The sequence below is a fragment of the Strigops habroptila genome, chromosome 5, assembly GCF_004027225.2.
Source record: "Strigops habroptila isolate Jane chromosome 5, bStrHab1.2.pri, whole genome shotgun sequence".
Lineage (NCBI taxonomy): Eukaryota > Metazoa > Chordata > Aves > Psittaciformes > Psittacidae > Strigops > Strigops habroptila.
In genome coordinates, this window is record NC_044281.2 from 62,492,968 (window position 1) to 62,507,317 (window position 14,350).

Sequence of the window (14,350 nt, forward strand, 5' to 3'; positions counted from 1 at the left end):
GATTCAGCCTTTCTGTATTAAACTGTCTGAACAAACATTGCTCCTGTGCCCTTGCCCTCTGTGTACTGCTTATCTGGACAACCAGAAAAAGACACCTTGGTGGGGTAACATGTACCCAATACGCAGTGGGCCAAATTCAGCCTGCCCAAAACTCACTGAGGATGACTGTAGTTTAATGTGAACAACTCCCTTAAAATGCACAATTAGAGAGGTGTTACCTTAACAAAAGGTGGAACCACAGAAGTATTGTACTGATGGGAGGCGAGTTAGAGCATGGATAAACAGCCACAAGACTACCTACCTAGGCAGGCTTTAAAAATCACAGCTACTTTCCAGACAATAAATTCAAGTACTGTTAAACTCATCTATGAGCATGGTGGGTAGGGGAGACCTCATCCCACAAAGCACTGGTTTGGGACATAGCCACAGGTTTCTGGGATGAGCATGGTATGCTGCTCCCGTGGCCTGTGCTAGCCCTACAACTTCCTCCTCTGTAAGTGGAGAGAATAGCTCTGCCCTGCCTCCAGGGTTGTGTGAGGATACATACATTAAAAGACAGGGAGACAACAGATACTATAATGATATGGGATAAATGGGGATGAAAGCGTGGGGAGACAGAGTGACTTGCCTAAAATCAAAAACTACATCTTGTGGCTGAACCAGAGGGAAACAGAGCTGAATCCCAACCAAAGGCCTTCGCCACAGTGCAGTCAAAGCAGGGATGGTGCACTTTATCTGATCCTCCTTGTATGCTGCCTTGAGACAGCACTAAACGGCATTAAACAGCATCTGGCCTTCCTAAGAGTTGAGATGTCTGCTGTTACAATGGAGGCTATGCAAAAATGCCTGAAAAGAAGATATGAGCTGAGGGAGGGAAGATCTCTACTCATGCCCTCCACTTTTCCTCAAAAAGCTATTGCACCACAGAGCCAGGTGAAATGCACGTTCCAAGAAATGTGCAAAGTTGATGGTTATTGGCCATTTTTCTAAGTCGGCTCCCCCAGCTCCGCTGTAAGAAAGACTACACTAAGGAAGCAGGATGTAGTAACATACATGGTGGAAGAGACTTGGTAAAACTGAGGAGCAGACACACTACCTTGATCGGAGTGTACCATTTCCGCTGAGAAGGTGGTTTTCTCACATGTGGCTTTTTCGGCTTGGGTTCCCATGGCTCATACTCCTGTTCCGGCAACTTAATAATAGCATTTTTAGGCTTCTCCAATTTTGCTCCTTCCTCTGTTGACCCCTTGTCTCCCCATCGCACCTGAAGTCAGGAGAACACACTGTAAGTAGATATTCTTCAGCAGTCTCCACCAGCAGGTGGCTTTCACAGACATTAACCTAGTTCCTATCAGATGACCCAATACCACCAGATATGTAGCCCATTTTATGAAGGCACCAAACTCACACTGTAATCAGAAATGCACGTTTAAGAGACAAATAGTCTCACTCAAAAACTGCTTGAACTACTATCCTTTGCACCGTCCAGTAACCTAAGGTGTTGTGGAAATTCACAGCATCCAGGGCAGATTAACCCATTTCCAAGTGAAATCTGAAGCACTCTGCCCAGCTCTGCTAGGACACAGGAGTAGTATGTTTCCCATTGCCTCATGCAAAAAGCAGGCAGCAGCCCCAGCTGAAGGCTGGCAGTCTTTACAGCCAGCATTAAGCAGCTCCTGTTATTCAGTTCAAAAGTGGAAAAAGGGTCATTGGACAAGTACATGAATAGTTTAAGAGCATCAGCCCTCAAACTTGTGTGGCTCTTCCAAAGATGACCTTGCACAGTCACAGAAGAGGTCAGTAACTTTATCTTTACATACTACACACTACTTACTTCAAGCTGAAATCCTGATTTTGTTGTCTGACTTACCTCAAACAGAAATGTGACCCTGCATTCAAGGGCAATATAGTGTTACTCAGCATCGGTGATAAAATACTACCAAGGAAAATAATTAAGGATATTAAGATGCAAGACTTCAACTGCAGACTTGCAGGGACTTGCTGTGAAGCCATTGCTTTCATTCTGTTAGTCTAGCTTGGTCCAGATCCTTGGTTGACTTACATTAGACCACCTCCCTCAACTACCAATTAAATCTAGTGGAAGTTTCTGGTGTGACATCCCTAAAAGTCATTATTAGGCCCACAGCTGATAAAGGTGAGTGATAATTATATTATCCATGCCTTATATTATCCATGGTTAGGAATATTGAATTGATTTCACTAACATGGTTATTTACAGGAGTTAGTAGCTGATCATAGCTTTATCCACTGATGCCCTGAAACATAGAGGCAATAGGACAGAGCACAAGGCAAATTTCTTTCACAGTAACACCTCACTTTACACATGAAGACTGGCTTGTGCATGAATTCCAGGGCAGGATTTGATTCATTGGCCAATTTCAAGACGTGGTTTTATGCATTAGGAGTTAACACTTAACTTAAAAAAAAAAAAAAAACAACCAAAAAATCAAACAAAAAGAAAAAAAAAAAACCACCAACAAAACACCACACCAAACCCCCCCCAAAAAAAACCCCAAAACCCCACAAACCAACCCCAAACCCCTCAAAAAAACCACCCCCCAAAACCACCACCCAAAAACAAAACCAAAAGAAAAAGAGGAGGAGAGGGTGGGGAGGGAGAAAAAAACCCACCCTAGTTTAAATTCACCAAGCCAACTGCTTCCAGCCAGTCAGGCACAGTGGAGATGGCACCCTCAAATACTCAAAACCAGCGTAACTCTGCCTGAAACAAAAGAATTGAGCCCAACTGCACTGAAGGGTTGATTCATTAATTTAAAACTTTTTTTTGGTGCTTATCGCATTTCTTAAACTGCAAATTTTCTCTAGCTCATAATGCTAGGTTCATTTAATTATTCATGCGAATAATGGCAGCTTGATGTCTGTTACTGGGACAGAAGGTGCAATCAGCTGGACAAGCCCTAATTAAATCCCACTCTCTAGCCCATCAAGATAGTTTAAAAAAAAAACCCAAAACACATAAAACCAGATTGTTATAATTTATAGCTAAACATGCTGATTTTTACAACACTTAAGAACAAGCCAAATACCTCCATCCTCTTAATCCCACCAACACCTCGACCTCCATAATAAGATGCATCCACAGTTGGCCACTTTTTCTTTGGCAATCCATCTTCATCATCTGATTCCTATGGGAAAGGCAGGGAGATATTACTTCTCACACAAACAGCATAAACTATGGAAAGCAACTGAACATTCTATGGTCCAGTCCTTGGATATCTGGCTTTGTGTATTATACTTATTTGCTGACAAAAAACAAAAGTCTCTTGTCTCTGCAGCTGCAATTTTAACTAGGGAAGCCAAAGAGGATTTTCTATTCCTCTCTCCAGGCAGCTTTTATGCAGTCAAATATGCATTGAGCTTCAAAGTCACAACTGACTTTTAAGGAAAGGCAAAGTGGAAATGAATCGTGCATTATACTGGCTTACCACTATTGCTATGAAGAAGATGAAGCAATCAGTTGGCCCAAAGAAATCATTTGTTAATTGCACTTCTAGAACTTAGTGTCACCTAACAGGGAAAAAAGCTACTACTGTGAGTTTTCTAACATGTGCATCAGACCATTTTCTCATGGCAGCTGTAACTAGTTATTCTACGCTGCTTTGTACAGTCTGGCTCAAGCTGTGCAGTTTGGAACCAGGACTCACACAGGAGCATCTCCAAATTGTCAGGAAGCTCAGATCCAGAGTTTTTGACTTGCACTTACAAAGACTGAAGATTATTTTTCTGGAATGTGGGAGAGTCTGAATCAGGGATTTACTTCAGGTTCATTGTTCTGTTCTTGCTTAACTAAAAGCTGGCAAATGTTTCTGGGAACACTTCTGCTCCTATGATCTTGAGCTGACAGAAGTCACTGGGATTTCTCAGGCTCCCTATCATTACACTGACTTGAGGCAGCTGAAAGTCACACCATGATACATGTAATTGAGGAAAGGGCTCAACAAGCCTCCTACAATACCATATTCCTTCTTCACATAAAGACAAATAACTACACTTCATGCTGATATGCAGATGTGCACACTGCTCTTGGGCTGGCCATGCACAGTGCTCCCTGATAATTTTCATCAGTACAAGCATGTTTCTAGAAACACTGCCTGGAATTAGTTTTTATTAAAAGAAATTAAAAAATAAATAAATAAATCATCAAGTGAAACCAAATACTAGAGAATGACACATATTATTGTTAGGTTACTAGGTGACATTTTCTCAAAAATTGCCCTACATGATTCTATTGGAATGCAAAAGGAATTGAGAGTCCAAAAGCCAACAATATTTAAAAAAAAAAAAGTGCGAGAATGTTTGTTTGTTCATATTTAACTCTTAGGTTATGCCTCTGAGAAAGGTTATTTCCATCAGTTATTCAGTGACATCTGATCTCTCAGCAACAGTTCATGAGTTAGTTCGTCCAACAAATGCTTTAGTATGGCCAGGCAGGACTAAAGTTGACCTTTCTACTAAGCAGTAAGAGGGGGTTGTGGTGGTGGTGGTGGTGGTGGTGGTGGTGGTGGTGGTTGGGGATTTTTGGTGCTGATGGGGTTTTTTAGCTGGTTTTTTGTTGCTGTTCTTTTGTTTTATCCTAAGTCAGGGAAATAAACATACAAGGAAGGCATTGTGATTTGGTGTTGGGTTTTGTGGTTTTATTTAACAAACAAATTTTATCCCACTTTGTGCCACACCTAAACCAGTACCCAGTGAAATACATCAGTAGATTTAATTTATTGATATTTGATTTCATTGTGAACTTGAGTATAACATAAAATTCACTGGCTTTTCCATGTGATGTAACAGAGATTTCATGTGTTCGTGTCTAACAACCCTTGTTATACCAAATATCCCCTACACTGAACACATAGCAAAGCAACATAAACAGCTACCACATATATTTTGAATAGTAATGGAAATCTAATGCTTGTGGTTTAGAACAAGTTTTAGATAACTATATTCAGTTTAATAGCAGCAATACCAGACTGTACCAGCTAAAGGACAAGTCACCATATCTAGGAAGGCTAGTGCTAAGTATAACAATACCACACTCCATACTGGATGAAGACAAGCAAACCCAAGTTAAGGGATGGATAATATCTGTATTCTGTGTTATTCCTGGACACTTAACATCAGCTCACAATCTCTGATTCCATTTAAAATCTCTGCAGATCAGAATAATCGCAAAGCATCTGGGAAATCTGCTGCAGGGGTGCAATGCTCTCTGAAACCTCCTTCAAACACAGCATAGCTGCAATTGCATGTTTCAGACAACACTAATCATCCTAATACCAGGAAGATTTTTGGTGTGTATTCTAAAGTTAAGCTGTCACAGTGCTGCTGCCCAGGACAAGCAATAGGATCACATACACAGTAATGGTGGCCTCTGGCAACCTCAAAACAGCAGCTGTGGTTGCCTCCTCACATTCATGCCAAGTTACAGCAAGTTAGCAGCAAACTGTAAGCTTCTCTTGTGGGTTAGGCAAGTATTTTTCCATCATTTAACTGTCTATGCCTAGGAAAGAAATAAAGGCAGGCATAAGTTTTCTCTGGAGGCACTTCTATTTATTACTATTATGTTAATGAAATTAGTACAGTGAAACTAAGCTGAGGATAGGGCCAGTTAGGTCAGCGTCAATTACTGTTCCAAAAAGAGCTAAATACAACCCTGCCTCAGAAAGCTCACAACCTAAATGGAGAAGGCTAAACGTCCTTTAACAGATCACTCTGCAGCAGAGCCACAGCTGGTGCAGGCTCTTGTCTCCCTCTCCTGTAGCAAAGCCACAAGAATGTGGCCTTCACTGTCCTTTCTTTCAGCTGCCACACTTTGTTCCATATTGCAAAGCTGGGCTAAACTGCTCAGAGCAATGGCAGCTTTCCTGCAGGAGGGACAGCTTTCAGCACAGCTTGAGAAGCAAAGATTTGCTCACACACCTGTTTGATGTGCCACAGAAGGAACAAAATACCATGGAAACTCTCAGTCTGTGGGCTTCTGAGTTATGCAACTATTTTCTCTGTGGATGGAAATAATCTTACCGTATGTATACAAAGAGGCCAGAAGGCAGAAATAACTGTCCTGCCCCAAGGGACTTCCTCTCACAGCCTTCAAGGTGTCATTAAGACACCTACAAGGCTGACATTCCTGGGCAGCCATTCCTGGGCAGCACAATACACTACAGTGGCTGCAGACAGTGCAATAGCTCAAAAATAGCATACTTACAGGCTCTGGAGGTGGTGGTGGTGGCGGCTCCTTGATCACCTGGAATATATAAACAATGGGAGAAATCTGAGGTAATGGTAGGGTTCTTGATCTCAATGCTATGTCTTCTCTGCTTTCCTGCTAATATCAAAGATGCCCTGCTCAATCAGCAGGCATAAAATAAATGTAGATGAGAAGCTAAATCCACCACATTGAACTGACTAGTCAAGAAGTGCCCTATTAAGTAACTCAAAATACAGCTTCCTATTCTGGTAGTTCTGCCTTAAAAGCATCATACAATTGCCAAGCTAGTGCAAAATACCCACTCAGAATCTGCAGCTCCTATAAAAACTTGGGCCATGTCCACGACCTCGCTTAAACTTCTCATTCAGTGTCAAAATCACACAGACTTTGCAACATTCACAAACCCAGACCAGAGAGACTTAACAAGCACATTAAGCAGTTTGTTGAATCAGGGCCATACAAAGCCGGCAACATTTTTCTTAAAGTTAACCATCCTCTCCAACAACTTCAACTCTGTGGTTTCAAAAAGAAGAGATGAAACCAAGTCAAAAGAATAAAAACCTGTACTTACCACTGTGCAGCAAAGGGGCCAGAACCACCACAGAAGAGCCAGAGCCAGCAGCAGAAAGAGAACCAGGAGAGCAATGAAAAGGATGGTCCCAGTCAGCTGCAAACAAGATGATTACTCCAGGTTACCTGGGCATGACACAAACAGGGCATGTGTATTTCAGGAGCCCTGAAATTACACATTTAGACTGGCCAAAAGGAGCCTGGTTTCCCTTACTACGAGGTCTCAGGTAGATTGTGCAGTCAGTCACTATTATCATTAGGGTCATATCAGCATTTGGTATGACAAATCTGTATTTGAAGTCATGATTCAGGGAAGCACCTCCTGTTCGTGGTGTATCTATGTATCATTCATATATGAATTTATGGTATGTTCATAGCCCACTGGATTAAATGGTGTTTTAACTTGTATAAAAACCATTCCCAAATATGTGCTGACAGGTCCCTTAATACTGTCAGAGGGGCATTGCAAACTACATGACCACAGACTCTCAGGTGTGCTGAGTAACCTTTCATCATCCAAGATGTACAATATGTAAATACTGATATTCAAAGAATGGGAATATTTGGGCTAAGACTTTATGGGTCAACATCAGAGAACAGAGCACAATTTACTCAGCCTCATCAGCTCCCAAGCCTGCCTGTATTGCATCTCATCTCAACCTGCACAGGCAATCCCAGCCTGAGTGATTATAGAATCATAGAATAGTTTGGGTTGGAAGGGACCTTCAAAGATCATATATTCAAACCTCCTTGCAATGAGCAGGGACATCTTCAACTATACCAGGTTGCTCAGAACTACATTCAGCCTGGCCTTAAATGTCTGCAAACTAGTCCTTAATGCTGCTGGTTGTTGGTACACTTCCTAGAGCTGGTTTGACTATTTTTAATGAGATTCTGTAATCATGATCTTAGGTATTTCTGATTCTTATATTCCGTCTATTTCTCTGCAGAGAACGGTGGGACTTTAGGGCTGGATAGCCAAGGGTCTGCATTCAAAATCAAAGTTAAATTTCCTTTAAAATTACTAGAATCCAAAATAAATTCAAATGTTAACACTTGAAATTAGCTTTTCAGAGCAGCCAGGCAACCAAACAGAATCACAGCTTTGATTTTGCGGAGTAAATCTTAATGGATTGTTTGCACTTGGAGCATTTCATGTCAGTGTGTTCAGAAGAGGTATTAACTCTGTATTGTTCTGATGACTACAGAAAAGCAGGTCTTCATATGCTTCTTGGCCCCTGCAGAGCATACAGAGCACACAGAGCACACGGCCTTTTGGAAATTAAACATTTGTTGCAGTGGCATGCTGGGACATGCTGTTTCCTTAGACTGCACTGGGCTCTGGGATGAGGTTAAGATTAGCTCTCATGCTCTAGCTATTTCTTTTATACTGGGAAAAGAAACCTCTTCAATGGTAGATTTTCTGAGTTTGAGAAGAGGTTCAGTTCACTAGCAACAGAGGTACCAGAAAACAGTCAGAACTTGGCAGCAAACTGGAGGAGAGCCTGGGACCAGGAGGATGTGTGAAGAGCTTGAAGAAAGGTCTGTGAATCAGGCTGAGGAAATAAGAACTGGCTAAATAGGAAGCTCTAAGAGATTTTCAAAGAAAGGTAGGTGGGACGATAAATGGGAAGAAAGCAAATTCCAAATAAGACTTATGGAGGATAAAGTCCATGAGATTCACCTGTTAGAAGACACACTACCCAGCTGCAGCTCAGTGCTGCAGCCCCACTCTCTGGCCCTCCTATGGACCCACGCAGCACTAAATGCACCTGGAAAGCAGACACTTGAAAGGCATGAATTCCCAGTGAAGTCAGTTTGCCGAGAAAAAGATGAGTAAAAGTCAAACATAACTTTAAGATGTACTGCTGCACTCAAAATCAAATCCAAGCACAGTAGCAATGCAGTGCATGAGTGACAGATGCACATACCACTGTTACTGTTACCCCAACCACATGTGACCTCCTTGTTTTGTAGTCTTTCTTCTCAGGCTCGCTTTTCCCATGCTAAGTGCTCATATAAATTGCTGAGACATTTGCCCACTGCAGCTCAGGATCTGCTGGCAGCAAGAAGCTAAAAAGTCCTCTTCTAATGATTAAATATACAAAGCATCATAGTGAAGGTAGACTTGGAAAAAGAAATAGCAGACTTCATGGAGCTGAGCAGAAATAAGCATGGAGATCACAGAGAGGCTTTAGGAGTAAAGTGAAGATACTTACTGTACAGAAAGGACAGAAGAGCCAGCAGGGGAGGAGAGCTGAGCAGGCCAGCTGGCTGCCACCCACAGAAAAGGAAACAGGAGAGGAAAGGAAATGGAGGGAGTCTTTAAAACGAGAAGAGTTAAATGCGTGAAATTAAGACAGAGTTGGAAACTGAACTGCCAGCCTCCCTGTTTATGGGATGTAACCAGACTGAGACAGCCTGTTTTGTACCGAGAATCAGGTTTTCTGCCTCCTTCACATTCAATCTGCAAGATGCTGGTCAAAAGCTGTCAGATTGACAGGACTGGAGATTGGATTCCTCTCTTTATCCTAAGGCTACCAAGAGGAATGCTTTCTCCATCCATTCTCTGGCCTGTGGGAAACCCAGCTATGGCTAAAACTTCAGTGTTCATCAGAAATAAGCTACATATGGGTGACTAAATGTACCAGTTAATATTGTGTTTCACAACAAGGTAGAAGAGGGGAATAAAATGTGAAAATACCAGTCTTCAGTGTAGAAAATTTGGAGGAAAGTTTCAGGAAAATAAAAATAATCAGGTGAAGCAGCAAACATGTCTCTGCTACGATCTGAGTTCTTGCACCCCAGACTGTTCCAGCAATCTGGTGTGAGATTTCCCAGCTTCATTGCTGAAAACACCAGAAAATGAAATTTGCAAGTTCCAGTCACTGCTTCTATCTGCATTCTGCCCTTGTGTTCTGCAGCTGTCAAAAAGGCCAACAGTGTTTACAAACCAATATGACAGCACTTGGCATAGGCTATGAAAGACCTTCTGACACCAGTAACAATAAAGCTCAACTTTGATACAAATTGTTTTCTATCAGGTAATTCAGCCAATTTGGTTTAGTCAAAAAGCACATGGCCATGTCTTTCACTACTGTTCTTGCTTGCATCAGCTACAGGTGTTGCCCATTTTTACTCCAAGACAAGGAAGAAGACTGCTTATCTAGTAGTTGATCTCTTAATTTTGATTGTTTGATTCTAAAATAATATTTTTATAAAGGATCACTTCTAGCTGTTGGTCCCTAACACTCTGCCTGGTCTTTCTGACCAGGAGATGCCCATATCATAGCCATTGCTGTCCTGCAGCAGCGCATTCTCCCTCAGCTGGGCTAAGCAGCAGCCTTTTACGAAGAAGATCATCCAGGATCTGAAGCTGCTACCTCTTTCTGGTCACCTCCTATGGCACGAAGAGAATAGCAACCAGCCTCTGTCACTAAAACAGTAAAAACACCTTAGTAAATCCTGAACTAGTAAAGGCAAATTGTGGTGGTCTAAAAAACAAATGCTGTAAGCTCCAAACAAAAAAATAACCATGTAAATTTAGAGGACCTCCCATGCTAGGTCCCTTCCAGATCCAAGTCCTGACAGTTGCACCTTTCACCCCAGATCCCATAATGGATCCCAAAGCTCAGCATCTGGAAGCAACACCCTGTTCCTTCCCTCATTTTCTCAGATTCCCTTCTACTCAGTTCCTAGTTCTGAGGATCTCTCTTTCCTGGGCTAGGAATGGGGAAGGTGCCTTTTGTTGTCCTCTTTTATCCAGTAAACCTATCATGATCTATCCATCATCAATAACAATTTAAACATAACTAGCCCTGGTTATTTTTCAAAGAACTGCTGGGATCCAGTCAGTAACTGTGACGCAGTAGCTGTAGAGAGCTCATGCTCACTCAAGGAGGCTTTGCCTGAAGAGCCACCGCCTCATTGCAAGTTCTCATGGTTTCTCTGCCAAGCCCCATTGCAATTACTTACACACTGTGTGCTGGTGATGCTGACAGAGCTGGAGACGAATGTTAGCCCATTGTTCATGCTGACTTGTAGGAAAACCACCCTAAAGCACAAAACAGATACATTTATTTTTAGTGTCATCTTTATACCCATTGTTACCTTTATTCTGGTTGTGGTTTAGCCATTGGCTCATGAGCACGCATGGATAGCATGTCCTGCTGAGTCAAGGCATTTTCATGGCTTCAGGTGCTCACCTGCATTTGTGTTTCTGCCTGCCCAGGAGCTACCCTTTTTATGTTGCCTTAACTGAGTTGGGGCATATGCTCTTTATTAAAAAACCTCCACCCCACCTGGGGCAAAGGGCACCAGGACAACAAATCATAACTTAAAATCTCAGACATTTGCAATAGTACCCTAGAGAGCACAAGAAACTTTAAGACTTCTTTTTTTTTTAATTTATTTTCAAACTCCTTCTGCAGCTTAAAGAACCAGAATATATCCAAACAAATCCAGAATACCCACACTGAGGTCAAGGCTAATAACACTGAAATGACAGTGAAATTAAAGAGGAATCTGGCCCTAGTCATTCTCTTGTATCAGAGAAATGGTCTGAGAAGAAACAAAACAAACCCCAAAACAACAACAAAAAGCCCTAAACAAACTAAAAAAAACCCCAAACCACAAAAGAGCCAACAAAAATCCCCCAAGCCCCCTCAACAAACAACTTTCCCTCACCCACGAATAGGAAAGGGGAAGAAGGCATTCTCCCTCTCTCCCAGTATGGTATTTAAACACCCACAAGATCACTTAGAGGGAAGGTAGAGCCTTGTGCCATGTCTCCCAGGAGTCTGCACAATTAAAACAGCTGAAAAATACCAACACTAGACGGGGGAAGGCAAAACACAGGAATCAACATCTACAACAGCAGCAAAAGAATTCAAATCAAGCACATCTTTTCAATCAAATACAATTACCTTTTTGTCTGAAAAAACAGGATATAGGAACAGAGCACAAACCACTACCCTATAATACGGGTCCATGGTCCAACAAGGCCTTTGGTTAAACTGTTCTAAAGACCCACAGCATTGAATACTGGTATGCTTGCTCGTACTAGGAAAGGATTTTACATAAAGGGGGTGGCTGTAATCCTGCCACACACACCAAAATTTATTAGCTTGGTGCTTTGGGCAAAATTCTGAGCCCCTGCCTCAGTAATGACATCCTCACCCAGAAGTCCACTCTCTCTTGACACGTGCTAGAAAGCAATACTTACTGTCCAGCGTCTTCTATCACTGGGGCAGGACAAAGTAAGTAAGTATCATGAACAAGGGTCGGCTTTTCATCTGAAAAGAAATTAACATAACTGTCAGTGACGAAAAAAAGAAATTTTTCCAAGCAGGCCACCCCTTGGAGAAGTGTTGACACCAAATGAGAGCCATAGACAAATTCAGTGTATGGGCAAGTACCAACATTCCCCAATGGTACTGATTATAAAGCCAAATGCTAGGATGACCATTCTTATTGATGTCAATGCAATGTTATTAGGCTGGAGATACCACAGCTAAGGTATGTAAGTATATGTCAATTCCCGACAGCAGTGATCAACCATTTGGAAGCCAGCTTTGAGCAATCTTTGTCTTGTCTTTCTGAAAAGTGCATGCAAACTCTACTCATACTGAATACTCTGACCCAAGGGATCAAAAGTATAGGGTTCAATTGTTGCCCACCCACTTCGAAACACACATACAGGAGAAGCCAAGGCCACACTGTATGAGCTCAGGGAAAAGGAAGGACAGAGGTGGGGTAAAGCTGCAGTGGACAGACACTGAAAAAAACCCAAACCACATGATTGGGCATATACGGGAGACAGGCAGAGAGGGCCCATGACTGATGTTACCATGAGGACCTATCCTGCACTAGCTGCTGCTTCTCCAGTCCCCAACCTCCCCTCTGAGGCAGCATCATCCACAAATAGCCCATGTTTATAGGGATTTGGTGCAGGCAGAGTCAAGAGCAAGGCCATGGATGTTTTCCCACCTCCTTGCACTCCAGCAATGCTAATCCAGTTGCTTTCAGAAGTCACATCCAAAAAGCTAAGTCCCATGAACACAGAGAGGACAGCCCAGCAGCAATCCTGCAATGCCACTCCACTAAAAATGTGTAAGCTATGGCACAAGAGCAGAGAAATCACTGCTGTGACTGCAGCTTAGCTGTGAATGGCCAGCAAAGCAGTTACAGTGCTAGTCTAGAGAAAGACTAGTCGACAAGACTCCAACCCAAGTGAATAAGGGGCTGGTAAAAGCTGTTAGTTTATTTATACCTTAGAGGCTTGATTACTTTTTCTACCTAGGAAAATAATAATAAGCAATAACAGAGAATTGTTCCTTCATGCTTCACTCCAAGCCCACCCAAAGACAAAACTAATTTCCCTGCTTTGGCAGAGATGAGGCCATGGAAACCATAGTGATATGTTTTAGGGCCAGCCTGAGGGCAAAAAGCCAGCCAGCATAGATCAGTGTCTCATCAAAACATCTGCTGCAGACCTAACGCAAGGAAAACATAGCACGGGGGAGATGTGGAATGAGGGTAGTTTTCCTCCTGTGTGCTTCTAGACCCGGGTCAGCACTCACTGTGTGAAGTCCAGTCAAGGTGCTAATGGATTAGGGACAAGGAAGAAAAAGCAAAAGTGTCTACCTGGTAAACCACAAGAAACAAATCCCTGGCAAAGGGCATCTGTAAGTGGAATGACAGTGAGACCACCAGAGTTTATTTAATGCAGCCTCCACATGGGCAACCACGATGCGAAATGAAGAAGCGATTCATGTGCTCTCTCTTCTAAGTGAATGCTAGGAAAGGCACCAGTCTGACCATGACATGATATGAAAGCCTCTACTGTGCTCAGCCAACAAGGGTAGCACATATAGAAAAGGAGCAAAGCTCCCCTCCCCACGCTATGCTTCACCCTGCCAGACATACACGGCTTCTCAGGAATAAGAGAAGACTGCTGAGAAACAAGGCACTCAATCTTTTTTGGCCATTCAGTCCTTTGCCTGGCTGCAGAGATAGAACACAAAAGACTGTTTAGTACAGCGATGACAGGGAGTTTCTGTGTTACATGCTCACTGCAATGAGACCAGCAACTAGCACCAGAGAGGAACAGAGCAGGCCTGGGAGGGCCCTGCTTTATGGTGAGTGTCTCCTGAACTGCTGAATAAAGACTCTGAAAACACCACCAGCAGATCAAGATAGCACTATTTCTTTTTACTGGTGATGGACAAAGTAACAGGGAGCAATTTTATTTCTCCCTTTTAAAACCTCATACCCAGTCCTCACTGGCTGTATGTTACCCACTTGCATCATTACAATGATGCTGAAGTTCATTGTGCAGCAGCATGCCCCACATAAGCACTCTCAACACAATGCCCATACATCACAGGATTGAATAAGGACTAATTTCAAGCTTCTGTTAGGTATACATTCCTACCCAACTACTCCCACATCCACTGCAAGGACTCCCCTCAACCTGGATGAGAGTTGGCCTGTGTCCCATGAGGTGATACAGTCACAGGGGGCACTGGGATCCAC

The 14,350-nt window shown here is 42.6% G+C and overlaps 1 protein-coding gene across 2 annotated transcripts in view; it reads right to left on the reverse strand.

Moving 5' to 3' along the window:
• ANTXRL (ANTXR like) overlaps positions 1–14,350 on the reverse strand; it is a 58,130-nt gene that overhangs the window by 20,448 nt on the left and 23,332 nt on the right. For both annotated transcript variants that reach the window (XM_030488392.1, XM_030488391.1), the window contains 6 exons: positions 12,039–12,108; positions 10,790–10,868; positions 6,816–6,911; positions 6,242–6,280; positions 3,069–3,167; positions 1,097–1,264 (listed from right to left, as the gene is read on the reverse strand). In XM_030488392.1, the coding sequence (XP_030344252.1) occupies positions 1,097–1,264; positions 3,069–3,167; positions 6,242–6,280; positions 6,816–6,911; positions 10,790–10,868; positions 12,039–12,108 (551 nt within the window). The remainder of the gene's footprint in view (positions 1–1,096; positions 1,265–3,068; positions 3,168–6,241; positions 6,281–6,815; positions 6,912–10,789; positions 10,869–12,038; positions 12,109–14,350) is intronic.